At 43.3% G+C, this 26,639-nt stretch overlaps 3 protein-coding genes across 3 annotated transcripts in view; 1 reads left to right on the top strand and 2 right to left on the bottom strand.

Annotated features, from left to right (window-relative positions):
• The window catches only part of LOC106581435 (cilia- and flagella-associated protein 337), a 36,371-nt gene extending 34,757 nt beyond the window's left edge, over window positions 1-1,614 (bottom strand). Inside the window, 4 exon segments of the mRNA XM_082966118.1 lie at window positions 398-574; window positions 822-995; window positions 1,164-1,472; window positions 1,546-1,614. Coding sequence (XP_082822244.1) covers window positions 398-574; window positions 822-995; window positions 1,164-1,472; window positions 1,546-1,614 — 729 coding nt within the window.
• A 3,492-nt stretch (window positions 1,615-5,106) lies between these two features.
• LOC106581438 (programmed cell death protein 10) lies at window positions 5,107-22,611 on the bottom strand. The gene is made up of 8 exons (XM_014163501.3): window positions 22,233-22,611; window positions 19,121-19,342; window positions 15,710-15,763; window positions 13,388-13,505; window positions 11,217-11,343; window positions 9,943-10,021; window positions 9,599-9,681; window positions 5,107-5,685 (listed from the first exon to the last, which is right to left on the bottom strand). Exons 2-8 carry the CDS (start codon window positions 19,208-19,210, stop codon window positions 5,604-5,606), a joined length of 633 nt encoding a protein of 210 aa, XP_014018976.1. The 5' UTR covers window positions 19,211-19,342; window positions 22,233-22,611; the 3' UTR covers window positions 5,107-5,603.
• A 160-nt stretch (window positions 22,612-22,771) lies between these two features.
• Window positions 22,772-26,639, top strand: part of neus (Neuroserpin) — a 62,020-nt gene continuing 58,152 nt past the window's right edge. Inside the window, 1 exon segment of the mRNA NM_001140417.1 lies at window positions 22,772-22,806. The gene's annotated coding sequence lies outside the window, so the exon portion shown is untranslated.

Here is a 26,639-nt window from a genome sequence, read left to right on the forward strand (position 1 = left end):
CCTGTCTCTCCCCCTCTCCTCTCATCTGTCCTCCTGTCTCTCCCCCTCCCCGCTAGCCTGTCCTCCTGTCTCTCCCCCTCCCCTCTCACCTGTCCTCCTGTCTCTCACACTCCCCTCCCACCTGTCCTCCTGTCTCTCACACTCCCCGTTTTTCACCTCTCCCCCATCCCCTGTCCCCCTATGTCTCTCCCCTTCCCCTCTCACCTCCCCGTCTCTCACCTAACCACCTGTCTCTCCCCTTCCCCTCTCACCTGTCTCTCCCCATTCCCTCTCACATGTCCCCTTGTTTCTCCCCTCTCTCTCACCTGTCCCACTGTCTCTCCCCCTCCCCTCTCACCTGCCCCCGTCTCTCCCCCTCCTCTCCCACCTGTACCCATTTCTCCTCCTCCCCTCTCACCTGTCCCCCTGTGTCTCCCATGGTGAGTACAGCCTGGGCAGGGTAAGTGGGGTGAAACCAGTAGTCCAGACTGAGAGGGGCGTATCTCAGACCCTGGAGTTTATACTGGCAGCTAAACTGCTGCTTGGACAGCAAGTCATAGAAACACAGCTCCTTACTGGTGAATGACACAGCTATCTGAGAGAGAGAGAGGAGAGAGAGAGAGAGAGAGAGAGAGAGAGAGAGAGAGAGAGAGAGAGAGAGAGAGAGAGAGACAGAGAGAGAGAGAGAGAGACACACAGAGAGAGAGAGAGAGAGAGAGAGAGAGAGATACAGAGAGAGAGAGAAGAGGATAGGATGATAGGGATGGAGGCAGGTCATCCCATTGACTGACTGACTGACTGATTGATTAATTGATTGATTGATGGGCTGAGTTGGACTGGACCTTGTGTACGTTGTGCAGCACCACCATAGCAGTTACCCAGAGATCTTTGGGCCTGACAGAGTCGTTGTGGAGGCGGTGTGTTTGGAGAAGGGCAAAGTCCTCCCCCGCCCACACCCCCAGCGTGCCCCCCTTACTCACCGACAGGTACCGGCTTGAGCTACGCAGGTACACCACCTGGGGTAACCATAGAGATGTCAACAGATAGTGTATACACAACCACCAATGGAGAATAACATTAAATGCTTATATGCATTTTATATTACTTCATTATTCCATTGTTTCATTATGAATTATTAGCACCATTACAGCATTGTGAGTTGATAGGCTGGAGCTTCGTGTTACCTGTTGGACAGGGTCACGGTGTGGCGGGGTCAGCGTTAGTGGAGGCTGCCAGCGAGGCACGGTGGCAGCCCGTTCATTCTCCTCTTTTTCTGACAGCCCTAACAGCAGGAAGGAAGTCAGCCTCTCCCAGTCTACTCTCCTCTCCCCTCGCTCGTCAGCACTGTCCAATAGCAGGCTACGCTGCTCCTGAGTGACGACAACACTGTCGAATAGGAGGCCGTACTCCTCCCTGGAGCCACGTCTCACTGCAGACCAAGCTTGTTCTATAAACTCTGCCCTGGAGAAGGACACGCCTGCTTCACTGTCACCCTACAACAGAGGTCATCACAGATCAACGGGGCTGTATGTCTACTGTGTCATTTCCGTACCCATACCCACTCACCAGAAAGAGGCTCTGCAGTTTCTCATAGTCCTCCATACTCAGCCTGCTCTCCAGTGGTCCCGCCTCCATCTTGGTCTCCGTGGTTTCCACTCAGACAGGATAACAGCTAGCTGTCAATCATATAAAGGTTCCAGACAGGGGTGTGTGCAAGGAGGAAAGCACAGACAGCTATTGGAAGGATTGTGTATTTGTGATTGCATAGATACAGTGTCAACTACCGTATAAATCACTCATATCTCTACGAGCTACGCGAGAAAGCAATCTGCTCTAAGCCAATCATACTCACTCTACAGTAAAACAGTCTATATGTACTGCTCAGTGTTGTCATGGCAGCAGAATGACGAAGTTTGAGAGGTAGAGAAAAACAAGGGTTCAACCCCTGCTGAGCTTAAAGGTCCAACGCAAACATTTTATATCAATATCAAATCATTTCTGGGTAACAATTACGTACCTTACCGTGATTGTTTTAGATTAAAATGGTAAAAAAGAAACAAAAATATCTTCTTAGCAAAGAGCTATTTCTCATGCAAAGATTGTGCAAGTATTGTCTGGGAGTGGTCTGAAGGGGGGGGATGAACTGAAAACTAGCTGTTATTGGCAGAGAGATTGGAACTCTCTTTCTTATTGGTCTATTAACTAATTTACCACCTGGTGATGTCACCAGGCAGGCCAAAACTCCATCCTACCTAAACAGGCAGAAATGTCAGGCGGTGTTTTCAAAATGCTCTTACACTAAAAAGGCATTATCATCATTTTTACAATTTCACATTATTATTCCAAGCTCATAGTGTGGAAATATAGAAAAATCACATTTTTGATTACAACGGGCCTTTAAACCTGTGAATAAATGAAAGCGCACTGTGTGGCAGTGTCACTTCAGTAGCAATGTGGTGATCATTCCAGCAATTCGATCTACTTGAACCAGGGTTGTGGTCAATTCTGAATTTTAGAATTGACTCCCATTCAACTCATGAGTTGAAATTCAAATTGAATTTGCCACACACCACAGGATGTAGAATTTGAATTTGAGTAACAGGAAGTCAAATTTAATTCAGTGCAATTCAAATAAATTCCACTCAGTCATAGAACATGAGAGTTTAATTGAATCTGACAGGTCACACTTCCAGATACCAAAGAATATATCACTTTTCTGTGAAAACATCATTCATATTCTCTTTTAACCTTAGTTCTTAGAATAGCCAATAATATTTCAACCAACAATTTCATTTGATTGGGTTCTTTTTAGAAGGCTTTAGGGTCAACTTGAGGGTTAAACTAATGCATTCTGGGAAATGTACTTTTGTTTTCTCCCATACTGAACAACATTTAACTGATTAATGAAATATAACTATGTGAACATAAATAATATTCACATACAGGTTTTGTTTTCCGTCATCATTCATTTTAAGAGTTTGTCCTGAAAATCTATTGTTTCATAAATATTTTATTTGCATGTATATAATATATTTGATGTTTTATGTACAAAATGTATATTTACATAGACAACACCTACTATAGAATAGCAGTGGCATTTACTGTAATTTCATTGAATTTCACTGAATTCAATTCTACATTGAACAAAATATAAACGCAACATGTAAAGTGTTGGTCCCATGTTTCAAGAGCTGAAATAAAAGATCCCAGAAATGTTACATTCGCACAAAAAGCTCATTTCTTTCAAATGTTGTGCACAAATTTGTTTATATCCCTGTTAGTGAGCATTTCTCCTTCGCCAAGATAATCCATCCACCTGACAGGTGTGGCATATCAAGAAGCTGATTCAACAGCTTCACAGGTGCAGCTTGTGCTGGGGACAAGAAAAGGCCGCTTTAAAATGCCACAGTTGTCTCAAGTTTTGAGGAGAGTACAATTGCCATGCTGACTGCAGTAATGTCCACCAGAGCTGTTGGCAGAGACTTGAATGTTCATTTCTCTACAATAAGCTGCCTTCAAAGTCATTTTAGAGACTTTGGCAGTATGTTCAACCGGCCTCACAACCACAGACCTGTGTAACCACGCCAGCCCAGGACCTCCACATCCGGCTTCTTCACCTGCGGGATCGTCTGAGGTGAGGTGGGTTCCTGAGGAGTATTTCTGTCTGTATTAAAGCCCTATTGTGGGTGCAGCCCAGTCATGTGAAATCCATAGATAAGGGCCTAATTCATTTATTTCAATTGACTGATTTCCTTATGAACTGTAACTCAGTAAAATCTTTGAAATTGTTGCATGTTGCGTTTATATCTGTATATATATATCCAGCATGTTTCCTTTAATTGAAATTCTGTATCCTGTTTACGACTCCAATTCAAATTCATGAATTGACATGTATCAGTTCTGAATTGAGCACAACCCTGACCTGAACCATAATAGTAACCAAACCAAAACATACCTTCTACACATGCCTACAGCTACTTTCAAACATACCAGCTCAGTCAGATGGTTCTCTGCTCACATCACCCTGTGTGCATGACCGGGTCTCCTCTCCCAGGTGTCCTTAAGGGGTCCAGAGTTCTTCAGAGGTGCTTTCACACCACTAAGTAAGGCACTACAGACAAGTCTTTCATGTAGCGTTGGTTTGAAGTAAGTTTTAATTGATCCCCCATTTTCTCCAAGACTGTCTGAATGTTTTTCCCAGTTTGTTCTTCCCTTTCTAACCTTGACAGTGTGCGTTTTCTCCTCACATCACTTAGTTGAAGTATAGTACAAGGTTGGAATAAGCATCGGTGCATCCAACACTAAGACTCCTCCAGTACCGTAACAGACACTGCCAAAGAGTTAACTACCAACAGTAGCCATAACAGTGGCAAAGAAAGCCCCCCCCCCCCTCACCCCACAAACACTCTCTGATTTTATTATGCCTCTCAAAGCCTGGAGTCTCCTGGCAACCACGTCGTGAGAGTGAGGCTTGTTTGTGTGTCCAGCAGGCAGTTTCTCTGGTCTATTCAGATCGGACACCGGAGAAGAGCTTATCTTAGACCAGGGTACAATTAACCTCCCCCCCACACACACACACACACAGTGCTCTGTCTCACACGTATACCATACAGTAACATGCTCAGCATAGCAACACAGTAATTCACCAATCGCTTTAACAATCCCTCCAACACATGCAGACACCTACGAACACACACATATGATGGGGGTGGAGAGAACATTGACAGTTTCCAAAATGTATTTGTTACTCCCGTACCCCTCTTTACATAGTCGAGCTGCCCTTAACACTTTTACACCTAACACAGTCAAATAAAACACTGATACTCTGTTGGGTATCATTTAAACACACACATTCCAGTGTCATGGCTGATTCGTCCATATCACTTAAAGGCTAATGGCCTGGAATAATCTGATCACAGCAGCCATCAATGGCAACAGGATCCAAAATTAGGTCTCCAAGACTTCAACAATAAAATAAAAGAAAAAAAAACGTTTTCAGAATGGCCGAGTGCTAGAAACGGGTACCGAGCCAGAATAGCTCCTAAACTCCACCATGGCAAATCCACTGTTACACAGAGCAAAAAGACAGACCTATATTACATGTAAAATGACAAAAGCAAAAGACCATTTTAAAATCTTTCCAAAATGTTTAAACGTTTTATTTGAACATTCTGCGACCAAATATCTGTTAAATATACACCATCATGTCTCATTGTTGAAGTTAGAATGAGAGAAAAACAAAAGTCCCTGTATTTACACTCTGCTTTAGGAATGCCTCAATGGCCATGTTAAGGCCCGGTGTTTTGGCTTTCACATGGACAGAGTGAGAGAGCGAGAGAAAGTGCAAGGACGAGAGAGGGGGTTGGGGAAGAGACGGAGAAAAAGAGGAGCATTGACATCAGATACTCTGTGGCGGGAGCATGATCGTGGTGGGGAAAAAAAATACAACAATATTTAAAAAAAACTCTGGCAATTATAGTCTGACCCCCTGTAACTCTAAATGACCCCCCCCCATGAAGCAAGACTTAGAAATGATACAGTCCCAAAAGCAGAATCTTAACATTGTATATATAAAGGGTTTCCTGTCCTCTGTTAAAAGCCTGGGTTAGTGTGGTTAACCCCATCTATGTCACAGTCTTGAAGGTCTGGAGGATTAGGTTGGTTTGGTGGATGAGCCTGTTCGCGCTGACAAACACGTTTATCGCCCTGGAAACAAGCGGGACAGAGAGAGACAGGGACACACAGGGAAGGCGGTGTCAGTCACAGGAAACCATGGCAACGCTGGGATTGATACAGTGCTTTGATCTGTCGAAATGTCAGGCTTCAGAGAATCAAGCCTAAATGTGATTTCACAGTGAATGGTAATGGGAATGATTAAACAACCCTGAAAATGCCAAGTATCGTTTCTGCCACACAGTCACATGGTCAACTAAACAGTACACCAGGCAAAAAACAAAGAATTATACTGAATTCTGCTTCTATCACGCTATACCACAATAAACACAAATAATTATTAATTCCTGCTTCTATCACGCTATACCACAATAAACACAAATAATTATTAATTCCTGCTTCTATCACGCTATACCACAATAAACACAAATAATTATTAATTCCTGCTTCTATCACGCTATACCACAATAAACACAAATAATTATTAATTCCTGCTTCTATCACGCTATACCACAATAAACACAAATAATTATTAATTCCTGCTTCTATCACGCTATACCACAATAAACACAAATAATTATTAATTCCTGCTTCTATCACGCTATACCACAATAAACACAAATAATTATTAATTCCTGCTTCTATCACGCTATACCACAATAAACACAAATAATTATTAATTCCTGCTTCTATCACGCTATACCACAATAAACACAAATAATTATTAATTCCTGCTTCTATCACGCTATACCACAATAAACACAAATAATTATTAATTCCTGCTTCTATCACGCTATACCACAATAAACACAAATAATTATTAATTCCTGCTTCTATCACGCTATACCACAATAAACACAAATAATTATTAATTCCTGCTTCTATCACGCTATACCACAATAAACAGAAATAATGATTGATTCCTGCTTCTATCACGCTATACCACAATAAACAGAAATAATGATTGATTTCTGCTTATATCACTCTATACCACAAACAAAGTTAAAATGCAGAGACTCAGACCATTGAGTGCTTTTGAAGTGACAGGTTGGCGTGAAATCTGTAACCCATCTCCGCTGTATCAGCACCATGGACAGCTCCCTACACAGTAAAGCAAGGCCGTTTTGGTAATGAATATAGGCTACAACAAGATAGATAAGGTAATCGCCCCCCATACACATCGACAGGACAGTAGTGGAGAAGGTGGAAAGTTAAGTTCCTCGGCGTACACATCACGGACAAACTGAAATGGTCCACCCACACAGACAGCATGGTGAAGAAGGCACAACAGCGCCTCTTCAACCTCATGAGGCTGAAGAAATTCAGCTTGTCACCTAAAAAACTCAAACTTTTACAGATGCACAATCGAGAGCATCCTGTCAGGCTGTATCACCGCCTGGTACGGGCAGCAGCTCTGCCCACAACCGTAAGGCTCTCCAGAGGGTAGTGAGGTCTGCACAACGCATCACTGGGTGCAAAATACCTGCCCTCCAGGACACCTACAGCACCCGATGTCACAGGATGTCCAAAAAGATCATCAAGGACAACAACCACCTGAGCCACTGCCTAATCACCCTGCTACCATCCAGAAGGTGAGGTCAGTACAGATGCATCAAAGCTGGAACCGAGAGACTGAAAAACAGCTTCTATCTCAAGGCCATCAGACTGTTAAACAGCCATCACTAACAGAGAGGCTGCTGCCTACATACAGACTAAAATCACTGGCCACTTTAATACATTTAATAAATTGATTTAATAAAGGTTTTACTATTCACTTTAAACAACGCCACTTTAATAATGTCTACATATCCTACATTACCCATCTCATATGTATATACTGTACTCTATACCATCTACTGCATCTTGCCTATGCCGTTCGGCCATCGCTCATCCATATATTTATATATTCTTATTAATTCCTTTACACTTGTGCGTACAAGGTAGTTGTTGTGAAATTGTTAGATTACTTGTTAGATATTACTGCATGGTCGGGAACTAGAAGCACAAGCATTTCGCTACACTCACATTAACATCTGCTAACCATGTGTATGTGACCAATAAACTGTTGATATGATTTGGCAAACAGCCTATGTGAATGCACCACCAATACAACTTGTTCTTTCTTTCCACAGAGCAGTGCATTTCAAAATGCTCCATGCTTGATGATGCCTAGAGAACCCTCTGGTTCTATCAATAACATGCTACCAGTGGGAATACTGCTTGGGTGAAGGCATTGGACACAACGCAGAACTTCTGGGAACCAAAATGATGCATCTGCAGTAAATACTACAGACGGAGGCGTGTCTCGTTATTCAAGTAGCCTATCACAGATGGGCAGCGTTTTCCCCCCGATTTTAATGGAAATACAAAGGAGACAAACCTAACCGCCCAGTGGCTTCCATGACCCTCCCTACACACAAACACTCCTCGACGTGCTCTGTCCATGACCCTCCCTACACACAAACACTCCTCGACGTGCTCTGTCCATGACCCTCCCTACACACAAACACTCCTCGACGTGCTCTGTCCATGACCCTCCCTACACACAAACACTCCTCGACGTGCTCTGTCCATGACCCTCCCTACACACAAACACTCCTCGACGTGCTCTGTCCATGACCCTCCCTACACACAAACACTCCCCGACGTGCTCTGTCCATGACCCTCCCTACACACAAACACTCCTCGACGTGCTCTGTCCATGACCCTCCCTACACACAAACACTCCTCGACGTGCTCTGTCCATGACCCTCCCTACACACAAACACTCCTCGACGTGCTCTGTCCATGACCCTCCCTACACACAAACACTCCCCGACGTGCTCTGTCCATGGTCCTCCCTACACACAAACACTCCTCGACGTGCTCTGTCCATGACCCTCCCTACACACAAACACTCCTCGACGTGCTCTGTCCATGACCCTCCCTACACACAAACACTCCTCGACGTGCTCTGTCCATGACCCTCCCTACACACAAACACTCCTCGACGTGCTCTGTCCATGACCCTCCCTACACACAAACACTCCTCGACGTGCTCTGTCCATGGTGCTGACACAGCACATACAGATTTCACACCAACCTGCCACTCAATCATTTCAACTTTTTTGCTATTTTTTTAGATATAGGGACATAAAACTAAAAGTGAGGTGAAACAAGTTTCAACTGACGGGGAACAGATTAACTACACCCTCGTAGGCCTGACCTGCAGTACACATTTTTGTTGCAGCCCCGGACAAGCACACCTGATTTAACTTGCCAACTAATCATTAAGACCTCGAAGAGTTGAATCAGGTGAGTTTGTCCAGCGCTACAATAAAAATGTGTTCTGTCGGGGGCAGTGAAGGACTGGAGTTGGGCTGTCGGGGGCAGTGGAGGACTGGTATGGGTGATATATTGTACGGGCAAGATGTGAAACCGGTATGGGTGATATATTGTACGGCCCAGATGTAAAACCGGTATGGGTGATATATTGTACGGGCCAGATGTAAAACCGGTATGGGTGATATATTGTACGGGCCAGATGTGAAACCGGTATGGGTGATATATTGTACGGGCCAGATGTGAAACCGGTATGGGTGATATATTGTACGGGCCAGATGTGAAACCGGTATGGGTGATATATTGTACGGGCCAGATGTGAACCGGTATGGGTGATATATTGTACGGGCCAGATGTGAAACCGGTATGGGTGATATATTGTACGGGCCAGATGTAAACCGGTATGGGTGATATATTGTACGGGCCAGATGTAAACCGGTATGGGTGATATATTGTACGGGCCAGATGTAAACCGGTATGGGTGATATATTGTACGGGCCAGATGTAAACCGGTATGGGTGATATATTGTACGGGCCAGATGTAAACCGGTATGGGTGATATATTGTACGGGCCATGGAAGAGAACAGCTGGGTAGAAACATAAAGGAGGTGATAAGGTTCTTACTTTCCATCTTTGAAGTAGGTTTTAAGTGTGTCGCTGAAGCTCTTGGAGTATTTCACAAACTCTTTCTTTTGGTGTTCCAGTGCCTGGGAAAACAACAGAGGCTTTTCACTCTTACAGAAGATAATGGAGAGGAAAAAACACAAGAACGTCTCAAACTCTGCTGACAGCCGAGGGAGAAAGAAAGAAGAAGATATCTAAATCGGCCTGTGTGTAGTGTGTGTGTGTAGTCTGTGTGTAGTGTGTGTGTGTAGTGTGTGTGTGTGTAGTGTGTGTGTGTGTAGTGTGTGTGTAGTGTGTGTGTAGTGTGTGTGTAGTGGTGTGTGTAGTGTGTGTGTAGTTCTCACCCGTCGGTTCTGGTACTGGTATTTTCGGAAGACAGTGTTGACTGTGTCCAGGAGTTCCTTGATGGCGCTGGCAATATCTCTGTGCACAGAGCATAAAAATTACTTTTTGGTCCACCGGCCAATGTGTCAGGTAGATTTTAAAATCTACCAGCCATTCAGATTTTCTACCACTCAAAATATATCATTTTTTCCTTCTAAAATTACACCAACAAAACACAAAACAGATGAGCATGCTTTGAAATGTTTCTAAAACAATACATGTATTACTAGTAAGAAGCAATGTACTACATTATTTCAGTACATTCTTTGTGACTTGAGTCTTTTAACCAAGATCTCACGAGACAAACATTTTCACCTGCCCCTTTAAGGGCCGGAGGTTACCGTGGTAGCCAACTCTGAGTCATGTTTGTCCCTGTGAGACCGAGTCTGACTAGTACAAGCTTTGTCTTCTCTAGCAGTTGAAACTCAAACATAGAAAAACAACCTAGCTTGTAAACAAAACAATGTAAATAGTCAAGAAACACAAGGACAAAATTTAACTTCAGTTTCAAGTAAATTAGACCAACTTCTATGGCTGAATCTTTCACTCAGTTCTTCACGTGCAGAGTTTCAGCACCAGGTGGAATAGGCTATATAGGATTCTTAGTTCTTTAGTCCACCGTGGCTGGTGAAATGGACATCTACCCGCATTTGGCAGGTGTTCATTTTAGGCCCTGTCTGTGGACAATGACTACAACAGCAGTCAGACATCTTGAACCATGTGACCTCTCACTCCTTGGTCCAACAGCAGTCAGACATCTTGAACCATGTCACCTCTCACTCCTTGGTCCAACAGCAGTCAGACATCTTGAACCATCTCACCTCTCTTACTCCTTCACCTTCCCTCCATCCTTACCTCCTTTCTAGAACCTCTTACTCTCAGACTCTCATTCTTCTCCTCTCTTCCCTCTCACTTTTCCCCTTTAAATACAGCAGAATTCTACTATGTTCCAAATTTATTTTTTCCTAAATATTCCACTGACAAAGTTACTTAGAGTGACTCAAGAAACACAAATTCAATTTGAGAACTGGCCAATTGAGCCAAGACAGAAAGAAGCCCTGAAAGAATAAGTCTGGGGGAGAAGAAGTGTGTGTACTACTTGAGACTTAGTATTACATTGGAAAGAAAATGGGAACAAGAGAATGAGTGTGTTCTTGGAGAACTGTGTGCTTGTGAAGTGTTAATCACATCACTGAGGGTGTGCTAGGAGGTCTGCAAGCGAGTGTGTACTGACTTGATGGTCTGTAAGAAGCGTACTCTGTCGTTGATCTCGTCTGGGATCTTGCTGAGGATGTGTTTGAGTGCCCGAGCCTTGTCATTCAAGTCCTGGAACTCCTGCTCAGGCCTGTCAATCATGAACTCTACACACACACACACACAGGAAGAGAGCCACAGCCTTAGTCACCATGGAGACAGTCAGGTCAACAAGAAGCGGTGGAATGTAGAGAACATTCAAAAGGCCCTGACAGAACATCCCCACCCAGAAAACAGTCTGTGTGTGCGCATTCACACACACTACTTTGAGTGTGTGGAGAAAGTTAGAAAAAGGTGGCACAGCAGTGTAACCTTGCTGACAGCAGGAGGTACAGTGCCATCAGAATGTAGTCACACCCCTTTGCTTTTCCCACATTGTGTTACAGCCTGAATTTAAAATGTCGCGTCACTTGTAGACACACAATAACCCATAATGTCAAAGTGAAATTATGTTTTTCAAAATTATACTAATTAAAAATGAAAAACATATCTTGAGTCACCCCTTTCTTGTGGCAAGCCTAAATAAGTTCAGGAGTAAATATTTGCTTAACAAGTTACATAATAAGTTGCATGGACTCACTCTGTGTGCAATTATATTGTTTAACATCATTTTTGAATGACTACCTCATCTCTGTACCCCACACAAACAATTATCTGTAAGGTCCCATCAGTTGAGCAGTGTATTTCAAACACAGATTCAATCACAAAGACCAGGGATGTTTTCCAATGCCTCGCAAAGAAGGGCACCTATTGGTAGATAAAAACATAAAAAAATACATTGAATATCCATTTCAGCATGGTGAAGTTACTAATTATACTTTGGATGGTGTATCAATACACCCAGTCACTACAAAAGACACAGGTGTCCTTCCTAACTCAGTTGCCGGAGAGGAAGGAAACCGCTCAGGGATTTCACCATGAGGCCAATGGTGGCTTTAAAACAGTTAAGAGTTTAATGGCTGTAATCAACATTGTAGTTACTCCACAATACTAACCTAACTGAAAGAGGGAAAATAAGGAAGACTGTACAGAATAAAAATGTTCCAAAACATGCATCCTGTTCACAATAAGGCACTATAGTAATACTGCAAAAAAATGGGGCAAAGAAATTAACTTTGCATCCTGAATACATAGTGTTATGTTCAGGGAAAATCCAGCACAACACATCAACGAGAACCATTTTACATATTTTCATGATGGTGGCTGCATCATGTTATGGGTACGCTTGTCATCGGCAAGGACTAGGGAGTTTGTGATAAAAAGAAAAAGAATAGAGCTAAGCACAGGCAAAATACGAGAGGAATCATTGGTTCAGTCTGCTTTCCAACAGACACGGAGAGAAAATTCCTCATTCAGCAGGACAATAACACAAGGCCAAATCTACACTGGAGTTATTTACCAAGATGACATTGAATGTTCCGGAGTGGCCTAGTTACAGCTTTGACTTAAAAATCATCTTAAATCTATGGCAAGACTTGAAAATGGCTGTCTAGCAATGATCAACAACTAACGATTTTTTAAAGAATAATGTATCAATACTGTACAATCCAGGTGTGCAGAACGCTTAGACTTACCCAGAAAGACTCACAGCTGTAATCGCTGCCAAAGATAATTCGAACATGAATTGACTCAGGGGTGGTAATACTTATGTGAATGAGATATTTCTGTATTTCATTTTTATACATTTGCAAATTATTATTTTTATTTTTTTAATTCTAAGCATTTACTTTGTTATTAAGGGGTCTTGTGTGTAGATGGGTGAGAAAACAAATCTATTTAATCCATTTTGAGTTCAGGCTGTAAAAACTAAATGTGGAATAAATCAAGGGGTATGAATACTTTCTGAAGGCACTGTTTATTTAGTATTCAAACAGAAGCAAAGGCCCTCGCATCACGGTGTGACTGTGTGTCCGTGTGTAACTATAGCTGAGCTTCTCATTCTGTGCACATGAATTCATTACTACCATCAATCAGGCCATGCAGGAGAGAAAATTCAAGCCTGGAGGGAAGAAATGTCTCACAGGAAGGAGCGGTTGTTTTATTAGTGGAGAAACAGCACCATCCTGAGGAGAGAGACAGTACTGTACACAGATGCACAATACCTGACATCATCTAGGACTAGGTTATTCACTGCAGAACAGAGACACACACCTTCCACATCGTCTGCAGCCATTCGCAGTAGTGACTCAGTGAAGTTGACCTCCACTTTCTTCTTCTCCAGGATCTTCATGATGATGTCCTGGGTCAGCCCTGGGTTCTCCTTCTCAGCCTGACAATCAACCACAGAACACACATCAGTCTCTGCTAATCAACCACAGAACACACATAAGTCTATGACAACAATGTTTCCCCTAGCATTTTGTCATGGGGATAAAAAAAATAAAAAATAACAATTTTAAAGCAAATTTCCTATAATTCTGCACATTTTGCAAACGTAAACAAAATCAATGGGGGCCCCATGCCATGACATTTGGGGAATTGTAGATTCACCCTGACTCTCATTTTTATTTTGGCAATTGTTAGTTCTGAAAAATCATCTTAAAAAAAAAAATATATATATATAGCTTCATTATCTTTTCCACATACTTTATATCTGTTTGTTTTTTATATATACTTTTGGAGAGGCGGCAATGATTTAGCAGCAGCGCTAAATGAATAGGGGAAACACTGGACAATCAGCCACAGAAAATATGCAGACACACACCAGGCATTACTAATCAACCACAAAAACAGTATGATAATAGAACACAGACCCATGATCAAAGTTAGACAGTGTCAATCAAAGACAATCAGATGTGAATCAATGTGGAACAGTGGAACCACTCATAGGGGTATTTCACAAAGCTAGTTAGATCTACTCTGGGTTTTCTAAAGCGAGCCAGTTTCAGTTAGCTTCACATTCCAGCTCAGGCTTCCTCTATGATAGGAAGGCAGCTATGGATCCTGCACCTGCTGCGAATTCAAGACAGTTCTCCAGCTGGTTATGGTGGGAATGGGCTATTAGAAGAGCAGTCTTTCTTCGTGTCGACGGTTATCTTGAATTGAACTCAGAATTTACCAAAGTGAGCTCCTCTATCCCGACTCAAATGCCCTGTCCCCCTCCATGTATAAAACGCTGCCCTGTCCCTCTCCATGTATAAAACGCTGCCCTGTCCCTCTCCATGTATAAAACGCTGCCCTGTCCCTCTCCATGTATAAAACGCTGCCCTGTCCCTCTCCATGTATAAAACGCTGCCCTGTCCCTCTCCATGTATAAACGCTGCCCTGTCCCTCTCCATGTATAAACGCTGCCCTGTCCCTCTCCATGTATAAACGCTGCCCTGTCCCCCTCCATGTATAAACGCTGCCCTGTCCCCCTCCATGTATAAAACGCTGCCCTGTCCCTCTCCATGTATAAAACGCTGCCCTGTCCCTCTCCATGTATAAAACGCTGCCCTGTCCCTCTCCATGTATAAAACGCTGCCCTGTCCCTCTCCATGTATAAACGCTGCCCTGTCCCTCTCCATGTATAAACGCTGCCCTGTCCCTCTCCATGTATAAACGCTGCCCTGTCCCTCTCCATGTATAAACGCTGCCCTGTCCCTCTCCATGTATAAACGCTGCCCTGTCCCTCTCCATGTATAAACGCTGCCCTGTCCCTCTCCATGTATAAACGCTGCCCTGTCCCTCTCCATGTATAAAACGCTGCCCTGTCCCTCTCCATGTATAAACGCTGCCCTGTCCCTCTCCATGTATAAAACGCTGCCCTGTCCCTCTCCATGTATAAAACGCTGCCCTGTCCCTCTCCATGTATAAACGCTGCCCTGTCCCTCTCCATGTATAAACGCTGCCCTGTCCCTCTCCATGTATAAACGCTGCCCTGTCCCTCTCCATGTATAAACGCTGCCCTGTCCCTCTCCATGTATAAACGCTGCCCTGTCCCTCTCCATGTATAAAACGCTGCCCTGTCCCTCTCCATGTATAAACGCTGCCCTGTCCCTCTCCATGTATAAACGCTGCCCTGTCCCTCTCCATGTATAAAACGCTGCCCTGTCCCTCTCCATGTATAAAACGCTGCCCTGTCCCTCTCCATGTATAAACGCTGCCCTGTCCCTCTCCATGTATAAACGCTGCCCTGTCCCTCTCCATGTATAAACGCTGCCCTGTCCCTCTCCATGTATAAAACGCTGCCCTGTCCCTCTCCATGTATAAACGCTGCCCTGTCCCTCTCCATGTATAAAACGCTGCCCTGTCCCTCTCCATGTATAAAACGCTGCCCTGTCCCTCTCCATGTATAAACGCTGCCCTGTCCCTCTCCATGTATAAACGCTGCCCTGTCCCTCTCCATGTATAAACGCTGCCCTGTCCCTCTCCATGTATAAACGCTGCCCTGTCCCTCTCCATGTATAAACGCTGCCCTGTCCCTCTCCATGTATAAACGCTGCCCTGTCCCTCTCCATGTATAAACGCTGCCCTGTCCCTCCATCTCCTTACCTTTATAAACGCTGCCCTCAGGGTCTGTGCTGCCGACAGGTTCACTCTCTCCAACTGTAAACACATTATCACTGCATCAAAACTTCTTACAGATACCAGCTTGTAATTAACATAGCATATACACATCTCACAAACAGATACCATCTTCTAATTAACATAGAATACACACATCTCACAAACAAGGAAAGCACACACCTATACTAATTAGAGGTCGACCGATTAATCGGAATGGCCGATTAATTAGGGCCGATTAAGTTTTCAGAACAATCGGAAATCGGTATTTTTGGACACCGATTTGGCCGATTTACAACCCCAAAAAATGTGCACCTTTATTTAACTATGCAAGTCAGTTAAGAACACATTCTTATTTTCAATGACGGCCTAGGAACGGTAGGTTAACTGCCTTGTTCAGGGGCAGAACGACAGATTTTTACCTTGTCAACTCGGGGATTCAATCTTGCAAACTTACAGTTAACTAATCCAACGCTCTAACCGCCTGCTTTACATTGCACTCCACGAGGAGCCTGCCTGTTACGCGAATGCAGTAAGAAGCCAAGGTAAGTTGCTAGCTAGCATTAAACTTATCTTAAAAAAAAAAAATCTATCAATCATAATCACTAGTTAACTACACATGGTTGATGATATTACTAGTTTATCTAGCCTGTCCTGCGTTGTATATAATCGCTTAGGTACACGTTGCTCCAACGTGTACCTAACCATAAACATCAATGCCTTTCTTAAAATCAATAGACAAGTATATATTTTTAAACCTGCATATTTAGTTAATATTGCCTGCTAACATGAAATTCTTTTAACTAGGGAAAATATGTCACTTCTCTTGCAACAGAGTCAGGGTATATGCAGCAGTTTGGGCCACCTGGCTCGTTACGAACTGTGTGAAGACTATTTCTTCCTAACAAAGACAGCCGACTTCGCCAAACAGGTGATGATTTAACAAAAGCGCATTTGCGAAAAAAGCACAATCGTTGCACGAATGTACCTAACCCTAAACATCAATGCCTTTCTTAAAATCAATACACAGAAGTATATATTTTTAAACCTCCATATTTAGCTAAAAGAAATCCAGGTTAGCAGGCAATATTAACCAGGTGAAATTGTATCACTTCTCTTGCGTTCATTGTACTCAGAGTCAGGGTATATGCAATAGTTTGGGCCGCCTGGCTCGTTGCAAACTAATTTGCCAGAATTTTACGTAATTATGACATAACATTGAAGGTTGTGCAATGTAACAGGAATATTTAGACTTATAGATGCCACCCGTTAGATAAAATACAGAACGGTTCCGTATTTCACTGAAAGAATAAACGTGATAGTTTCCGGATTCGACCATATTAATGACCTAAGGCTCGTATTTCTGTGTGTTATTATGTTATAATTAAGTCTATGATTTGATATTTGATAGAGCAGTCTAACTGAGCGGTGGTAGGCAGCAGCAGGCTCGTAAGCATTCATTCAAACAGCACTTTCATGCGTTTTGCCAGCAGCTCTTCGCGAATGCTTCAAGCATTGGGCTGTTTATGACTTCAAGCCTATCAACTCCCGAGATTAGGCTGGTGTAACCGATGTGAAATGGCTAGCTAGTTAGCGGGGTGCGCGCTAATAGCGTTTCAAACGTCACTTGCTCTGCATGGGTAACACTGCTTCGAGGGTGGCTGTTGTCGATGTGTTCCTGGTTTGAGCCCAGGTAGGAGCGAGGAGAGGGACGGAAGCTATACTGTTACACTGGCAATACTAAAGTGCCTATAAGAACGTCCAATAGTCAAAGGTATATGAAATACAAATCGTATAGAGAGAAATAGTTCTATAATTCCTATAATAACTACAACCGAAAACTTCTTAAATGGGAATATTGAAGACTCATGTTAAAAGGAACCACCAGCTTTCATATGTTCTCATGTTCTGAGCAAGGAACTTAAACATTAGCTTTTTTACATGGCACATATTGCACTTTTACTTTCTTCTGTGTTTTTGCATTATTTAAACCAAATTGAACATGTTTAATTATTTATTTGAGGCTAAATTGATTTTATTGATGTATTATATTAAGTTAAAATAAGTGTTCATTCAGTATTGTTGTAATTGTCATTATTACAAATAAAATAACAAAATAATTTAAAAATAAATAAATAATTATCGTTTTTTGGTCCTCCAATAATCGGTATCGGCGTTGAAAAATCATAATCGGTCGACCTCTAATACTAATTACCACAACATGAAAACACTTCAAACTGCATAGTTAGTAGCTACACACATGGAAAACCATCTCATTAGCCAACACTGCAGACAACAACAAAAACTACAGTACACTGGTACACAAACAGCATTGAACAAAACAAGCCTGTGTGTTTTTGGTTTTACTCTCCTTGTGGGTACTAGGAGTCCTTACAAGGAGAGTAAAACCAGGAACATTTTGACAAGTGGGGACATTTTGTCAGTCCCCGCAAGGAAAAGTGGTATTTTATGGTTAGGTTTAGGAGTTTGGGTTTACGATTAGGGAAAATAGGATTTTGAATGGGAATAAATTGTTTGGTCCCGGAAGGATAGTAGTCGTGTGTGACTAATACCTGGACTAGCTGAGTCAGTGAAACAGCAACCTCCCCACATCAAAGTGGCCACAGGGAACTCCTTTGCATCAGAGAGACACTGGTGCTACACACAGTAATTATCACTCCTCCATCCCTCGCTCTTCCCTTCTATTCTTCCCTACCACCCTCACCCCTTTAAACACAAACTCCCGCTGCTCTCTCTGTGATCTGTGACTACCCCTCTTCTTCCACTCTGTCTCCATTCCCTCTGTTTTTATCTTCCTGCCAACTGACAACTATACGACCCTTGAAAATCTGATTCATTTCAGGTTCTCACTCTCAAAATCAGACTGATTTAATAGAAAAACAACACAATTGGAAGTTCTAAGTCCACAAAAAAACAGTTGTCATTACATTAGCATCATCGATAACGGCAACACAAAGTGGTAGACAAACACGCTCACACAGAAAGGGCGTTCCTGTACCGTTTCCTCTTCAGCAAGATGGAGGAAAGTATGAATCCCTGATGCATTTTGTTCATGTCATATGACAATCTTGGCCAAATGAATGCGTTTTCAAATAAATTCAATACATTTAGTTCATCAATACATTTTTGAATATTGCTGAATTCTGTTTTTATGTCTGTATTCCGTGATTCTGTCCGCGTTCTCCACAACACAGATTTTATAGAGAACCATTTACCCTGTCCCTATTTCTCCAATCCAACCACAAGCTCTCCCCCCATCCCTCCCTCCCTCGTGTCTAAGGTAGTTACATTTGTGTTATAACCTTAGAGACCATAGCACGCACAGGCCCCATTCAAGAAACACTACATCCTGTCTTTACCAAATCCTTTCCTCCTTACCTCGTGGAAGACGGGATACATCACAGTGTAGAGTGTCATGGAAACCATGGAGGTTGTCTCTGCTTCATTCTTCATCTCTTCCATTGTCATCCTCGTCCAGAGACCAACGTTTCTGTTTCTGTATGTCTGTCTGTATATGGAGTGAAGGCTGCTACCGGGGCAGGGCTCGCCTCATTCACTCACTACAACACTCAGAGAAGAGAAGGCTGGGGGGGGCAGGACCTGAGGAGAGAAGACGGGGGGAGAAAGGGTATGAGGGATAGAATGGGAGGTAAAGGACAGAAAAGACAATCCAACATTACATAGCCTACTTCATCACTATAATACCTCATTTAGGCTATTTTCATTGCTTCTGGTTGAGGTCTAAATTTAGGCCTTGTTTTTCTGTCCTAGGTCTAGCCTTGGAGGGCGATGACATATAACCAGGTAAACATTCCATCTGGCTCCGGTTCAAAGTCAAACGTGGTGCAGGGCAGTGGTTGTGGAGAGACAGAGACAGACCCTAAGCTCTACCATACACCTGCCCTGCCTGTGTATCTGAACAAGCATGATCAGGTTCCCTTTCCTCCTGCTCTGACTGACACTTTCAACAGCATTATCTACTGTATGACGTCACCCTGGGCCATTACCAGACAGCACTTCACTGTGTGTAACTGGATGCAATTACAGGCCAGGGACGGACTGTCAATGCAGCCCTTGTTCCGCACATACTGACTGACTGAGTAGCCCGACTGAGTGACGGTTTCTTTCCCTCTGTCATTACAATTCCATGACTCAGCCCCAGCTGACGAAAGGTGACAGTTCTATTACTGGCCAGGCAGGCAGTGTCTTCAGAGGGTGTTAATAAAAACCATAGCTAGTGGCTGCTCTGCGCACTGCTCCCAGGTCAGCTTCACCCCTATTTATTCCTTTCAGACCAGGATGGAGGCAGGGAAAACTGATCCTGGAGCAGAACACAGGGACAACTTTTCCCTAGAGCACTGCTGAGACTCCACATGTGTCAAACTCATTCCAGGGAGGGCCGAGTGGAAGCGGATTTCCACTCCTCCCTCGGCACTTGATTGATGAAATAAAGTCAGTAATTAGTAAAGAACTCCCCTCACCTGGTTGCCTAGGAGTTATTTGAAAGGAAAACCCACAGATACCGTGACACCTACAGCGGTCACAGGAAGGCCAAAAAGATCATCAAGGACAACAACCACCCGAGCCACTGCCTGCTCACCCCGCTATCATCCAGAAGGCGAGGTCAGTACAGGTGCATCAAAGCTGGGACCGAGAGACTGAAAAACAGCTTCTATCTCAAGGCCATCAGACTGTTAAACAGCCATCACTAACAGAGAGGCTGCTGCCTACATACAGACTAAAATCACTGGCCACTTTAAGGAATGGAACACTAGTCACTTTAATCATGTTTACATTTCTTGCATTACTTATCTCATATCTATTGCATTTTGCCTATGCCGCTCTGTCATTGATCATCCATATTTATATATTCTTATTCCATTCCTTTACTTAGATTTGTGTGCATTAGGCATTTATTGTGGAATTGTTAGATAACTTGTTAGATACTGCTGCACTGTCGGAACTAGAAGCACAAGCATTTCACTACACTCACACTAACATCTGCTAACCATGTGTATGTGACCAATAAAATGTGATTTGATTTGGTTTTTACTAGACTCTCCGTGGAATGAGTTTGACTCCCCTGCCTTAGGCCATGTCCCAATAATCTCACAACAAGCTTCCATTTCTTGACTCATTTCCTTTATGGTCACTGATTTGATAGGACTTGATAGCAGCCTTAAGGCACCATAGTGAGACTAGACACATTCCACCCATCAGTGAAGAGTGGGGGGACAATGGCTGAGGAAAGGAAACGGATTGGACACATTCTTTCTTACCTAACACTATGCTCCTCTCCGTTGACTATTATCTGGCCAACTTTACTGTGGGCAATACCTGATTAGATGGGCTACTGGCCTGCAGAACATGACGGTCTCAATTGTCTTGTCTGTCATGGTACAAAGACCAAGCTATACATCTAAGTCCATTAATATGTTATTTCAGGCAGTAATGCCTTAATCACATTGTAAAAATTTATAGGTTTATTACTGGATGTTAAACCTCATTTTATGTCCACAGAGTCATTTGTCACATAAAGTAAGGCGCGTGGACGGCTGACTGATCAGATAAGCCAGCTGCTATGGAGAAATGTACAGCAGTTACAACACAACAACAGATGTCTCTCAAATGAGCTAATTACATTTCCAACTCCTCATGACATTTTATTATAATGATGTCATCGTTTGATGAAAACTGCGGTGTAATCATTTGTCCAAACACCAGAGTTTCTATGGGACAAATTCAGGTAACATAACATAAGGTTAACATGACTCGTTTCGTTCGCTTCCGTTGAAGAGACAATTTGCATCAGAATCAGCAGAATAAATACACCCCTAGACTCTGTCTTGACAGGGCTAACGCAGTTCACGCCACTTTGATAACCAAGTGACTTTTTCGTAGCAGGTTAGGCGACAGGTTAAGGTTAGGAAAATGCTCTCCTAACTTGCTAAGAAAATCACTTTGTATAGAAGTGCGGTGAAAAGAGTTTGTCCCGTCTCGACAGACCGAGACTGGCTAACTAGCAGCTACCTTGCGACGTTGACGGAATCGGTAGCCAACCAGTTACGTAAGCTAGCTGAACCGAGGCTAGTTAGCCAACTAGCGCTTAGCTACGTAAACAAGTTTCGTCGATTGTTAGCTAACTAGCTACTTTAGCAAGCTGGGTGTCACCTGCCACTGGCAGTACCAGACTAAAAACCTTAACTAGCTAATTAAAGCGTAGCTATATAATAACCACAGTTTCGTTGCTTGTAGTTAGTAATTTCATTGTCCTAATCCACCGACACACATCTATCTATCATGATCACCTGTTAGCTAGACATACTTCAATAACAGTGAGGGTAATTTCTAAATAGTAGCTAGTTGCCATAGCCAATTTGTAGGACTCATCATCCGGGAAGGTAGCTAAGTTACAAACGTTAGCTAGCTAAACAAAAACGATTTTCTAACGTTAGTTAGTGAAATAGTAACGTTGCCTTTAGCTACATACCTGTTTACACCGTGGTATGGTGCTAATTTAGACCGAAGTATGCTTATTTGCCGTGACAAGCATTAGCTAGCCGAGTGTTTTCTTTTCTCATTCAAAGACGGAAGTTTTCTGTATGATCAAACTGTCTGGGCAAGGTTTTTTTCAGCTGTCCACCAAATGGCTTGACGGTTGTAGTTCTTTCTTACGTCTCCAATTATGGCAGTGATAAAGACATAGTAACTATAAAAACTACAACTCCCAACTAGTTCAAGCAATTATGTGGCGTTCTACACGAAACAACTAAAGCATCAACAGGCTTATTTAGCCAACAACAAAAAAATACAAAAACGACATCTCTCACAGACAAACTCCATCCCAGGCATACCATTTTTTTTACATTGATAGTAGAAAAAAAAGTACTGAAATCAAAAGAGTGCGTCGTTTTACAGGAAGGGTAGTGAAGAACCAATCAGCGCGTGGAGAGGGTGGGACAAGAGCGAAAGTATGTAGCGACCTGCCGCGGCGGCGAAGAGAAGCAGCGAGGCGACGCAAGAGACCGTACAGCATCCCTACACTAACAACCCGATACCGTTCGGTAAGGCATATTTACCATCTTCTGAAATACGCAAAAATATGTTCAAAGAATTGTGTGTATATCAGTTACACATCAATGGTTTGATTGCTGCCATTTTCACGTTTAGATTTGACGATTGGTGATTTTATCATAGTTTGTGATATGTTCATGTTTTCACATTATAAAGGTGCGGTTTTATGCCATGGCAAAAAAATGAAGTTACTAGGCGACCACGAGGAATATTCTCTGTCACTTAGTGTTTTATGATAATTTTGTCTGTACTGAGTAATGCAATTAGTCTAACAAAAATTCTGATCTATTCACTAAAGGCAGTATCATCATCGATAGCCAGTTGAGGACACACACAGACACAATTACAATATTCTGGGTCTCTAATGTCCTTGAAATGGATTACGCCTAGTATTGACTGGAAATTCCTTCTCTCAAGTGTTTTATGTTATAATAAGAGGGTTGAATTCCCACCCCAGCACCACACGCCCAGGCCCCGGGGCACCAACCTCCAGGCCAGGAAAACATAGTTGTTTATTGAACAGCTAACTTCCTGCATTTTCAACACAAGTAGTGTTGAAAAAAGTTGGAGTTTTATAATGCTATTCTACACATTTTGCCATGATGCTGAGAGACAATGTTGCAGTTTAAAGCTAATTTCCTGCTATTCTACACATTTTGCCATGACACACATTTTGACAAACATGAATGACAATGCTAATGCAAATGATCAAGAAGTGTTAAAAATGATTAAAAAATAGAAAACCAGTTAGGTCACTAGGCTTACACCACCTTCACCAAAGCCAATGGAAACATTTTTTTCTCCACTTTGCTTGTATGCGTCATAGAATCAAACTGAGCCGAACAACAATATTTTGTTATTAATCCCATTAATCCCATGACGTATCATTTGTTCATCTCTGATGATGAGCTGGCTGTGAACTCGGCTTGTGTGTGTGTGTGTGTGTGTGTGTGTGTGTGTGTGTGTGTGTGTGTGTGTGTGTGTGTGTGTGTGTGTGTGTGTGTGTCACTCCTCTGATTCCAGTGAGTGCTGAATTAATTGCATTTCAGTAATTAAATTACTTTTAAATCAGCCTTGCACCACATTGGTGGGGGGGGGGGGGGGGGGGGGGGGGGGTATATGTGTGTGTTTGCAGTTGGTGCAGCACACAGAGGCAATAAAGGATAGGTATGCACAGAAGCTGCCACGGTGTCCTCGTCTGAGACCTGAAGAGTGGCTGGCTGTGTGCCTCCCAGGCAGGGGAAGGGCTGACCGTTTAGCCTAGTGGGCACAGTCAATGTCCGTTGAGCAGCAAGGTGTGCTCCTAGCGGATAACAGCAAGGTGTGCTCCTAGCGGATAGCAGCAAGGTGTGCGGATAGCAGCAAGGTGTGCTCCTAGCGGATAGCAGCAAGGTGTGCTCCTAGCGGATAGCAGCAAGGTGTGCTCCTAGCGGATAGCAGCAAGGTGTGCTCCTAGCGGATAGCAGCAAGGTGTGCTCCTAGCGGATAGCAGCAAGGTGTGCTCCTAGCGGATAACAGCAAGGTGTGCTCCTAGCGGATAGCAGCAAGGTGGGCTCCTAGCGGATAGCAGCAAGGTGTGCTCCTAGCGGATAGCAGCAAGGTGTGCTCCTAGCGGATAGCAGCAAGGTGTGCTCCTAGCGGATAGCAGCAAGGTGTGCTCCTAGCGGATAGCAGCAAGGTGTGCTCCTAGCGGATAGCAGCAAGGTGTGCTCCTAGCGGATAGCAGCAAGGTGTGCTCCTAGCGGATAGCAGCAAGGTGTGCTCCTAGCGGATAACAGCAAGGTGTGCTCCTAGCGGATAGCAGCAAGGTGTGCTCCTAGCGGATAGCAGCAAGGTGTGCTCCTAGCGGATAGCAGCAAGGTGTGCTCCTAGCGGATAGCAGCAAGGTGTGCTCCTAGCGGATAGCAGCAAGGTGTGCTCCTAGCGGATAACAGCAAGGTGTGCTCCTAGCGGATAGCAGCAAGGTGTGCTCCTAGCGGATAGCAGCAAGGTGTGCTCCTAGCGGATAGCAGCAAGGTGTGCTCCTAGCGGATAGCAGCAAGGTGTGCTCCTAGCGGATAGCAGCAAGGTGTGCTCCTAGCGGATAGCAGCAAGGTGTGCTCCTAGCGGATAGCAGCAAGGTGTGCTCCTAGCGGATAACAGACAGTCATACTGTAACTTGCTGTAGGACAGATCAAACCTGGAATGGTGAAGATCACTCATGCAAACAGGCCTCTGTTGAAAAAAATGTTTCATCTCAGTTTCATCACTTTGGTTCTAACTGGGTTATTCATGGTTAACTGGGTTATTCACGGTTATTCACGGTTAACTGGGTTATTCGCGGTTTAACTGGGCTATTCACGGTTAACTGGGTTATTCATGGTTAACTGGGTTATTCACGGTTAACTGGGTTATTCATGGTTAACTGGGTTATTCATGGTTAACTGGGTTATTCACGGTTAACTGGGTTATTCACGGTTAACTGGGTTATTCGCGGTTTAACTGGGCTATTCACGGTTAACTGGGTTATTCATGGTTAACTGGGTTATTCACGGTTAACTGGGTTATTCACGGTTAACTGGGCTATTCACGGTTAACTGGGTTATTCACGGTTAACTGGGTTATTCATGGTTAACTGGGTTATTCAAGGTTAACTGGGTTATTCATGGTTAACTGGGTTATTCAAGGTTAACTGGGTTATTCAAGGTTAACTGGGTTATTCAAGGTTAACTGGGTTATTCATGGTTAACTGGGTTATTCACGGTTAACTGGGTTATTCATGGTTAACTGGGTTATTCACGGTTAACTGGGCTATTCACGGTTAACTGGGTTATTCAAGGTTAACTGGGTTATTCACGGTTAACTGGGCTATTCACGGTTAACTGGGTTATTCATGGTTAACTGGGTTATTCACGGTTAACTGGGTTATTCAAGGTTAACTGGGTTATTCACGGTTAACTGGGCTATTCACGGTTAACTGGGTTATTCAAGGTTAACTGGGTTATTCACGGTTAACTGGGTTATTCAAGGTTAACTGGGTTATTCACGGTTAACTGGGTTATTCAAGGTTAACTGGGTTATTCACGGTTAACTGGGTTATTCAAGGTTAACTGGGTTATTCACGGTTAACTGGGTTATTCATGGTTAACTGGGTTATTCAAGGTTAACTGGGTTATTCAAGGTTAACTGGGTTATTCAAGGTTAACTGGGTTATTCATGGTTAACTGGGTTATTCAAGGTTAACTGGGTTATTCAAGGTTAACTGGGTTATTCATGGTTAACTGGGTTATTCATGGTTAACTGGGTTATTCATGGTTAACTGGGTTATTCACGGTTAACTGGGTTATTCACGGTTAACTGGGTTATTCATGGTTAACTGGGTTATTCATGGTTAACTGGGTTATTCATGGTTAACTGGGTTATTCATGGTTAACTGGGTTATTCATGGTTAACTGGGTTATTCATGGGTAAAGTCAATAGAAATTCATGAAAAAGCAAGCCTTGCCACGAGAGTGACCAAAGCAGAGAGTCACGGCAGGAACAAACATTTGGAACATAGTTTATGGAACAACAGCATCTCTGAGTCCACTGGTAGGAATACATTATGGATGCAGTTCTATGTTAATGCACTGGAAGTGAGAATGCGATGTGGATACATAGTAGCAAATATACTCTGTAGAAGCTGCCACATTGGAACACACACACACACACACACACACACACACACACACACACACACACACACACACACACACACACACACACACACACACACACACACACACACACACACACACACACACACACACACACACACACACACGGAGTGAAACAGCAGGTTTGT

Source organism: Salmo salar, chromosome 20, assembly GCF_965601325.2.
Source record: "Salmo salar chromosome 20, fSalSal1, whole genome shotgun sequence".
Classification (NCBI taxonomy): domain Eukaryota; kingdom Metazoa; phylum Chordata; class Actinopteri; order Salmoniformes; family Salmonidae; genus Salmo; species Salmo salar.